The following is a 10,802-nucleotide window of genomic DNA, read 5'->3' as shown; positions in this document are numbered from 1 at the left end:
CAAATAGGGCATCAAACAAACTAATGAGATTTTTTTTATTGTTGCTTGTATGTTAGTGCCATGTAAGTGAAAAAAATTAATTAAGTTTAAAATTTTATAAATTAAAAGCAACATAATAATAATAAAGAAAATTTTGTACCTACTCGTCAATTAAAATCATGTCCAAGCTGCTAAATGTGTTTGAGTTGTTCTTTAAGTTTGCTTCCAAAGCAAGAGTACTTGAACACGAATGTTTCTGGTTTCCTTGGATTCATCGATGTCAACAACCTTATCAAAGACAACCACATCACGATAGTTTTGTGCCATAGGTGTAAAATGAAAGAGAAAACAATTAGGATTAGGAATAACTTTTATATGAAATAAAAAATACGTATACAATGTATTTATCTATAAAGAGGTATGATTTATAAAGATATATGAAAGCTATTATAGTTGTCAACAAAATTCTTTACTTACTTAATTTTAAAGTGTAACGACCCAATTTTCACGTCCAAAAATTTCGTTTTTAAAACATTACTTTAGAAAACGTTAATAAATAAAAACATTATTTGATCAAACTACATCACAACATAAATCATGTTCAAAAGTCAAGTCATACAACCAATCGAAACATTAGAGTATAAATCCCAGAGAAATCTAATAAATGCGGAAACCAGTGTGTGTGCATGATGTGCCGCTACCGAGCCAGCTCCTTCCCCTTCGATGAAGAGGTACCTGAAACCAAAACTGTAAACTGTAAGCACAGAGCTTAGTGAGTTCCCCCATCGTACCACATACCATACAATACATATTATACATACTGCCAGGCTATTCTCGGGTGCCTGACTACCCGGTACGGCCATTCTGGGGTGCCAACTACCCGTGCGGCCATTCTGGGGTGCCGTCCTACCCGTGTCAAGCCATTCTGGGGTGCTGACCTACCCATGTCGAGCTATTCTGGGGTGCTGACTACCCTTCGGTCCTAACAACCGAACCTCGGGGACTATTTCACCCCCTACTACTACCATCACATATATCATAACACAAACGTAATATCAAACATATATGGGGTGTCTGACTACCCTTCGGTCCTAACAACCGAACTCTACTACTATCACATACAACATATCATGCCAACATATAACATATCAGGTAGTAGCAAACCTAGATGATATCACAAAGACAATCATCTAACATACAACTCCTACTGGTGGGCCGACATTGTGGCCTTAGACCCACCGCTACTGGAAGGCAACTCACCTCGGAGTAGCTGCTGATCTTTGTGGGAATAGTTTGACTGCTGCTGCTGCGCTCCGGAAATCCTCCAGTTGTAATTCCCACCAAACACTTAGTCAAAAACTGCTAACTGACATTTGGGTAAAATAACCATTTTACCCCTGATCATGCCCTAAGTCAAAGTCAGAGTCAACTTCCAGTTGACCCGACTCGCCGAGTCCATGTCCAAACGACTTACCTGAATTTTGTTTCTACTCGTCGAGTTAGGCGTCGACTCGACGAGTTCTCCTTCCAAACTGATGTTCAAGTCCTTCATCCTACTCGCCGAGTTGTATGAACAACTCGCCGAGTTCATCTTCATCCAATGAACAAGTTATACTGTGACTCGCCGAGTTGTATGAACAACTCGCCAAGTCTGAACTTAATCTAAGGAGATTGCCTTGAACTCGCCGAGTCTGGGCATCGACTCGTCGAGTTCCATTATGGGTGAGTTTTGGCTTCCAACTCACCGAGTCCACCCTGGACTCACTACACAACTCGACACAGCAAAAAGGGAACAATCTCGGAGACTCGCGACTAGACTCGCCGAGTCAGATGAGCGACTCGCCGAGTCCGCTCCATGCAAGAGCCATAAATGCGATTTTGCTCGAATCCAGTCCATGCCATTCGTAGATCTGGGCTCCTAGAGCGTGAATAACACGTAAAGTTTCCAAGTTTACGTGTAAATATCCATCTATGGGGTTTTTAGGGTTCAAAATGCACCAAAAGAGTAGATCTAAGGTTTTCATGCAATATGGGTTCATAAAGGTAGTAGATCTGAGCTCCTGGAGCTCAACCATGCTTAGATTTAGAGGCTAATCAACTTATTTCGAAATATGATGCACATAAAAGCTTGGAAAATGAGTCATGAATGACTTTAATGGGGCCATAAGCATGAAGACAAGGGGGAAAGTGAGCCATACCTTAGTGAACACTCTAAAATAGCTCACAAGTGCTTGACCTCCTCTTCTTCTTCTTGATCTCCTTTCCTACTTACTCCAATCTTCAAGAGGACACACCAAATGGCTTCAAATCCACAAAACAAGGCTTAGAACGAGGTGTATGGCTCTGAGGGTGAATGGGGGCTGGCTTGGGGGCGGAAAGAGGGATTAAATAGGGTGCAAACCCCTGAAACTTAGGGTTTCATCCAACAGCGGTGACTCGCCGAGTCCAGGATATGTTGTAGGGAATGTATGTTCGTATTGTGTGTGCACATGTGTTCTGGACGAGAGAGAGAGAGAGAGAGAGTGAGTGAGACAGAGTCTTTTTATTTTTTAATTATAAAAACTATTAAATAAGTATTAAACTATTAAATAAGTATTAAACTATTTAATTATATTTAGTTTTTTCTTTTTTTTTAAAAAAAAATTACATAAAAGATCATAAATGGTCCCTATGGTGTGAAATGACGAAAATACCCCTTAATTAACAGACAAAAGTTAACGGAGTTAGCAATAAGGACCAATTGTCAAAAATTTTGAAAACACAGGGACCATCTATGAGGTTTTTAAACCACGGGGACTAAACTTCAGATTTTGGGTAACCACAGGAACCATTTATGATGTTTTTTCTAAAACTTTTAATATGGTCAACCTTGAAAACATATTAGTAACAAACCATTTCAATTAAGGCATTAATATCAACCATTAATATAAATATGTTTATATTAGTAAACCATTAATATGAAATCCATTTTTATTAGGAAATCATTAATACCAAAAAACCATATTCAAATTATCACATACATATATGATTCATCATTTAATTCGCAGCTCACACTTATTTTCAAACGTTGTTTTTTCTTCAAACTTCCTTCTACAACATCATTCTTATTGTTTATAACTTCCATTATCATTTTTTGCTTCAAACCTTCATTGTTGTGTAGTAGAAGGTTAGTACCTTCTTTCGCTTTTTATATATTTTTTATTATTTTTTTTGTTCCTATATCAAACATTGTCCTTCAGTCTATAAAAGAGATATCCAAAGGATTTCTGCGGGTAGCCGATGAAAATACATCGCTCACTACGAGGTTCGAGCTTGTCGTAAGTATCTCGTCTTACGAAAGCCTCGCAACCCCAAACCTTGATATGTGCTAACGAGGGAGCTTTCCCTGTCCACATCTCGTGAGGTGTTTTGGCAACCTTCTTAGTAGGGACTCGGTTAAGGATATGGGCGGCAGTCTCTAAGGCATACCCCCAAAAAGAGATAGATAGTGAAGCATGACTCATCATAGAGCGAACCATGTCCAACAAGGTTCGATTACGCCTTTCTGCCACACCATTTAGCTGCGGTGTCCTAGGTGGCGTCAATTAAGAAACTATTCCACACTCCTTGAGATAATCGTGGAATTCAAGACTTAGGTAATCTCCTCCTCGATCGGATCGAAGCATCTTGATTTTCCTGCCCAATTGATTCTCCACTTCATTCTTGAACCCTTTGAACTTTTCAAATGTTTCTTACTTTTTCTTGATTAAATAGATATACTCATATCTACTATAGTCATCGGTAAAAGTCACGTAGAAGCGGTTTCCATCCTTGGTGGTAGAACTAAACGGTCCACACACATCGGTATGTATGAGGTCCAATAGACCCTCACCCCTTTCTCATGTACCAGCGAAGGGTGACTTAGTCTTCTTTCCAAGTAAACAAGACTCGCATGTGTCATCTTCCCTAAGGTCGAATGACTCCAACACACCATCCTTTTGGAGTTGGGCTATGTGTTTCTTGTTGACATGTCCAAGATGATAATGCCACAAGGATGCCTTATCCATACTATTGGAAGAATCTATGCATAAAACATCATTTCCTAAGTTATCAACGATCATAACAGTTTCATAAATTCCATTACACGGTATTGCTTCAAAATAAAAGACACCATTTAGATAAGCCAAAATAGAACCATTCTCATTATTAAAAGAAAATCTAAAACCTTGTCTAAACAAACCATGAAATGAAATGATGTTTCTAGCCGTTTCTGGCGAATAGCAACAATTGTTCAAATCTAAAGATAAACCATTCCTAAGCACTAAAGAATACACTCCAATCTTGGTCATGGGCGACGGTCTTCTGTTCCCAATGATTAGATTTATTCTTCCATGCTCCACATCCCTATTTCTTCTTAGTCCCTGCAATTCATAACAAATGTGGTAACCACACCTGGTATCGAGGACCCAAGAAATAGCATGAGATGAATCACTAGATTTAATTGTATATATATATATATATATATATATATATATATATATATATATATATATATATATACCTACGAAAGACGGCTTGATCTTTCCTTCCTTGATAGCTTGCAGGTACTCTAGGCAGCTTCTCTTCCAATGCCCTATTTTGTGGTAATGGTGGCACTCTGCCTCCTTTGGGTTAGAAGTAGGCTTAGCAGGATCAACTTTTGTCCCACTAGAAGAGGAACCATCTCGGGACTTTCCTTTGCGGTGGCTCTTAGACGGAGCCTTCCTCTTCTTGCCTCTTCCTTGCCTAATGGCAAAAACAGGAGCAACGGGTGGATTGGGAGTGGGTGCAACGGACTTGTCCTTGAGATTGCTCTCAGCAACCCTAAGGAGACCTTGGAGCTTACTTAGGGTGACCTCATCTTTGTTCATGTGTTAGGTCATCCTAAATTGGTTGTAACACAGAGGCAAGGAGTGAAGCACCATGTCGATTGTCAAATATTCCCCAAAGTCAACATTCAACTTGCGAAGACGATCGACATACCTTTGCATCTTTTGCAGGTGCACGGTTAGAGATTCACCATGACCCATTTTAGCGGAGATCATGTTAGTGAAGATCTCGTAACGTTCTTGCCTCATTTAAACCGACAATTTTGTAAAAAAAATAATAAAATAAAATAAAATAAACGAAAATAAAAAAAATAATAATGTAACTTTAAAAAAAATAACAAAAGAAAGTTCTAAATTATAATCGAAACGTTGATCACCTTGAATTATACCGACAAATATATGAAAATAAACACGTAAAAATAGTTTTTTTAGGTTAGCGAACAAAAGCTATTAATAAAAAACAAATTATATATAATACGGGGTTAAACACGAAAATTTAGAAAATAGAGGAGTGAAAGTAACATTTTTCAAAGTTTAAAGTGAAGGGTTCAAAGTGATATTTTAAAAAGTAAATTGGTGGAAAAGTCACAAACTCATAAACATAAAATATAGAAAAAAAAAATACATAAATGGTCCCTATGGTTTACCCATAGTCACAAACCCAGTCTCTGCTACTTGAAAAGACCAAAATACCCTTACACTAACGGATGAACAGTAACGGCATCAGCAAAAAGGGCCATTGATGCAAGTTTTGGAAATCACAGGGACCATGTTTGTCAAAAAAAGTTAACAGGAACTGACTTTGTGATTTTTGATAAATCATAGAGATCATTTTTGTAATTTTGTAAATGATGGTTATGGGGAGGCGATGACCCAAATTTAAGATGTTACAAGTTCCACCTTTCTTAAAATGTCATTTTGTTTACATTTAGGCAACTTCTTTCTTTTTGTACACATTTAGTCATTTAACTTGTTATATGTGTTCACATATTAACATTGTCACCTGCTATAACAGGTGATAATGGTAATATGCAAACATATTAACAAATTAAATAGTCAAATATAAAAAATTAAAAAAAAAAAAAAAAGTTGTCAAAATGTGAACAAAACGTAATGTTAATTACTTTGATAAGTTTTTTACCACACTTTTAATAGAGATTTTATTTTTCATATTTGTTTGTATTATTTTTTTCATACGTTATTTTTAAAATATCAATAATTTCCTAAATATTAATCAATTCTAAACTTATTTTTTAATTAATAATGTTTTTGTTTTGTGAAATATTTTATACATCCTCTTATAATTTTTTTCTTTAGTTTTTAAGCGTATACAATATTTTTAAAGTAAATAATATCTAACAATAAAATTAAATAAGTTAAATATGTAACAATAAGTATGGAGAGTTTTTTTTAAAAAAATAAAAATAAAATATTACTTAGCAAAAAAAAAAAACAAAAAGAAATCTATATAATGTGAATGTTTTAAAATTATTACAACTTTTTAATACTTTTTAATTAGAAGTTTATAAACTTTTAATTTTTTTAATACAACATGTTAAACTATTATTTATCAAAAGTGTTTTAAAATATTTTTAAAAAAATATTAAGTTGTCATATAAAATCTATAAAACACTTTAAAAATATTGTAAAAGAAACTTTAGAAATAACTGTATGAAATTTATAAAAAAAAAAAATCTATGAAAATGTAAAAAAAAAAAAAAAAAAAAAGTTAAAACATGTAAGAAAAATTTAAAATATTTATAAAATATTTGGTTTAAAAGCATTTGTTTTAAAATTATACGAAAGTATAAAAAAAAGTTTTAAAAAAAAATATAAGCAAAATTTAAAACGTTGTATTAGAAAACTATATGAATAAACTATCGTAAAAATGTTGTTAGAAATTATAAAAAATCTTAAGAAATTTATAAAAAAAAATTGTTCACATTTAAAAAACTTTCTTTTTTTCTACACATTTGATAATTTATCAAGTAAAATTATCAAATGTGTATAAAAATGAAATTGTTTAAACGTAAACAAGATAAAAAGATAATTAGTTTCACAAGTCATTTTCTCTTTCTTTATTGATGATGTTGGTATGCTAATTTCTACTAATTGTTTCCATTGTTTCTTATTTACAATTCTCAATAGAGTAAATTACACCACTTGTCTCTATGGTTTGTGATAATTTGTACTTAATTTTTATTTCGGATCATTCCTATAGTTTTGTTTTGTTTCAAGTTTGGTCCTTAATCAAAGTAAGCACACAAATTTGCCTTTACTAATTTATTTTATTTTTATATATTTATTTTTTAATTTGTAAGTTTGGTACCTAACTTAATTTTTACCTCGGATCATACCCTTATCATTTAATTTTTAAATTAGTTTTATTATTTATGTATAACAGTCTTTTTAAGTCGGATAGGACTAAACGTGCAACAAATACATACAATAAGATTGGTCCAAGTTAAAAAAATAAATTAGAGACCAAACACGTAAATTATCCCAAATCATAGGGATCGTTCGTGTAATTTACTCTTCTTAATATTAATCATTTTTATTTTTATTACCCATTTAATCTAGGAAAATAGCAATACTACCAAGATTTAGAAACTCATCATATTTAATAAAAACTAATAATTTTTTATTATATTTATTATCATTTTTAAAAAATAGTAGGAGGACAAACATAAATCATTGATTTATATGAATTTGAAGTCTACAATGATGAGTAAATCATTGATTTATATGAATCTGAAGTCTACAATGAGTTTATCCTATTTGGTGTGTTTAATGGGTTTAAACTAGAGTTCTATGTGTAGCTTGCTAGATTTTTGAATGGTGTCACTTTATATATAATTATTACAATTTTATGAATTATATTATAGTAATAATAAGAGGTTGGTTAAAAAGATATCGTATATTGTCCCAATATTGTATTACAATATGAACACTATAATCAAATATTAACAAATATTAAGAGACCTAATTATCCCTCTTTATTTCAACACTAAATCATTGAATTTCTATCAAACGCTCTGACATTTTTTTTTTGGGGGGGGGGGGTTTCACGATTTATTTTTTTTTATTTTTCTGCACCGCAATTTTAATAACTTAAATTCTATTTCTATAACCTTCGACCGTGACGCGTTGCAGATGAACGACACACAACATACTCGCTATTAACTATGCAGATTTATAGTAATAATTATGCAGAACTATAAATCATAAGTTTTAAACAGTAAATATTTATGTGCATCAAACATTACCGGTCTATATTGAATTTCATAATTTAAATAATCAACCGTATGGTGTAGAATATATTTATTGTAATACGTGGCTCCCGTCAAGAAAAGGAAGCTTTTTATAAGCCACTTGTAACAAACAATACTCATACCTTCATGATCAAATACAAGAATCGATCCAATTTTGCTTTTCGATCAAATTCACGAAACCCCTTTTGAATTTCCCCCTCCATGAATATTTTTTCCTCGTAAAAATAAAAGCTTTTCCTTTTCGCTTCATTCCATTTACCTCCGGTGATAATGTCGTCTGGGTTTTCCGGCGGGTTTCCAGATTTCTTCAATGCGAACGGAGGCGGTGTAAGCAACGTATCCGGAAGATCTATGTCCATGATGAATGTTAACAGAAGTAATTACAACCAGCAAGTGAATTACAGGTCTCCGTTAGCTGGTATTCTCTCCGATTCCTTGTCGCCGGTCGGTGGGTCACGATCTGACTTTGTTGGAAAGCGATCGTTGGCAGAATTCCAACAGCAACACCAGTTCCGGCAACAAGCTGCGGTATACTTGAGAAACGTGAAACCAAGGGCGTATAATCAACAGACGGATTTCTTATCTTCGCCGGAAGTTTCTTCTGTTTCTAGTATCTCCTCGTCGTCTGTTTCTAGATACGGTGGTCAGATTCCTCAACAACCCCGGCCAAGCTTCAACGGCGTCATGAGTAATTATCAGATTAACGATTACTCTCCTGCAAAACAACTGCCGAAGAATCAAGAAATGGAGACAAAGATGTTGAGTCGTTTACAAGAACTAGAGAAAGAGCTTTTGTTAGACGATGATGACGGAGAACACGACGCTGTTTCGGTGATTACAGACACCGAGTGGTCCGAAACGATTCAGAAGTTACTGAATCCTCTTCAGGCACAAAATCCAGAAAATACCGTTGCACCTTCTCCAACCACGTCGTCCACGTCATCATCTGCATCGTCATCAGCGACAGTTTCTCCGAAGCAGTTCATATCAGACGCCGCCGAGGCAATAACAGACGGGAAATCAGAGATTGCGATGGAGCTAATCACGCGCATTAACCAATTTTCCAACGCGCGTGGATCTCCTGAACAACGCTTGGGTTTTCATATGGCGTCTGCTCTCCGATCGCGCGTGAGCGTGAACGCCACGGCGGAAGAACAGTCCTCCCCAGCCACGGAGTTGTACCGAAAAGAGCATATTTTGTCAACGCAATTGCTGTACGACAAATCACCGTGTTTCAAGATAGCTTTCATGGCGGCGAATAATGTCATCCTGCAAGCTTTATTAGGTTCGGGTAGACCCGAGAGAAGGATCCATGTGGTAGACTTTGATGTTGGTCATGGGCTTCAGTACGTGTACTTACTTCACGAGATTGCAGCGGCGCGTAAGATTGACGGAGCGATTCCCATTTCGTTAAAGCTCACAACTTTTAAAGATTTCGGTAATGGGGGTTCTGAAAGACTGAAGCTTGTTGGTGATGGACTCAGATCACTTTCTAACAAATTGGGTGTTTTGTTTTATTATAATGTTTTGGATTTCAAATTATCCGATCTCAACAAGCAAGGTTTAACGATTGAAAACGAGGAGGTTTTGGCCGTAAATTTCGCTTTCAAGTTGAGTAAGTTGCCGGACGAGAGCGTGACGACTGAGAATCTGAGAGACGAGGTGCTCCGGCGGGTGAAAGACTTATCACCGGCGGTGGTGACGGTAGTGGAACAGGAACTGAACGCCAACACCGCTTCCTTCACGGCGCGTGTAAACGACTTGTTTAGTTATTACACCTCCTTTTTAAACTCGTTAGAAGCGACGATTCCAAGGGACAACCCAGAGCGAGTCAGGATTGAGGAGGGACTGAGTCGGAGAATTTTTAACTCGGTTGCGTGCGAAGGGAGGGACCGTGTTGAAAGATGCGAAGTGTTCGGCAAATGGCGGGCCCGGTTGAGGATGGCCGGGTTTGATTCTAAACCAGTGAGTCAACTCACCGCCGAGTCGCTTAAGTCAAAGCTGAATTCATGGACACGTGGCAACCTGGGTTTCACTGTAAAAGAAGATTCCGGTGGGATTAGCTTTGGGTGGATGGGACGGCCACTTACCGTCGTCTCTGCTTGGCATTAGCCTATAGATGGGTTAATTAATTAATGGTGTTAAATGTTAGTTAATGTTGTGTAATCCCACCTAACAAAAACGAATAAACGTGGCAGTTGATTATGGGATTAATCTGTATAAAATGAAGCTCCAAGGGTAGGAATATAAATACCAAGTTCTATTCTATTTTTTAGTGGATTGTTATCTTTATCAATTTTAATATACTAGTAGTTATTTGTAAAACTAATAAAAAAATATTCATGCACATTCTTACCCATTTCATCCGTCCTACGTGCACGTTTTATCACTTATAGTAATGATTTGTTATAATAATTTATATCTAAATATTAATTTATTTTGGATTAAAAGGGAGAACGTTCTTTTAATATGAACCAAAAGGGAGTAGAAGGGTTGTTAGGCACACCACCCCTCTAAATGGCTCGTATTACATTGTAAAATGTCTTAGGTAAATAAAGGGTTCCATTTTGGTAGGTATTTTAAGAAAGGTTGTAATCATAAGGTCGTGTATGATGAAATATTGAATGATTGTATTCAACGTTTCGTGATCCACATGAAAGATATAAGGTAATTTTGACAAAAAAATAAAATAAAATAAGTTGAT

At 35.4% G+C, this 10,802-nt stretch overlaps 1 protein-coding gene across 1 annotated transcript; it reads left to right on the top strand.

Annotated features, from left to right (window-relative positions):
* The first annotated feature begins 8,103 nt into the window (after positions 1–8,103).
* On the top strand, positions 8,104–10,373 carry LOC145028571 (scarecrow-like protein 8). The gene has a single exon (XM_078977265.1). The coding sequence runs from the start codon at positions 8,369–8,371 to the stop codon at positions 10,208–10,210; it is 1,842 nt and encodes a 613-aa protein (XP_078833391.1). The 5' UTR covers positions 8,104–8,368; the 3' UTR covers positions 10,211–10,373.
* The last annotated feature ends 429 nt before the right edge of the window (positions 10,374–10,802 follow it).

This window comes from Lactuca saligna, chromosome 2 (genome assembly GCF_052625555.1).
Source record: "Lactuca saligna cultivar CGN05327 chromosome 2, ASM5262555v1, whole genome shotgun sequence".
Taxonomy (NCBI): Eukaryota; Viridiplantae; Streptophyta; class Magnoliopsida; order Asterales; family Asteraceae; genus Lactuca; species Lactuca saligna.
Note: the sequence above shows the minus strand (reverse complement) of the source record. Positions and strands in the feature narration are given on the sequence as shown.

Coding starts and splice junctions, on each gene's coding strand:
- LOC145028571 (XM_078977265.1), top strand. CDS start 8,369: ATGTCGTCTGGGTTTTCCGGCGGGTTTCCAGATTTCTTCAATGCGAAC.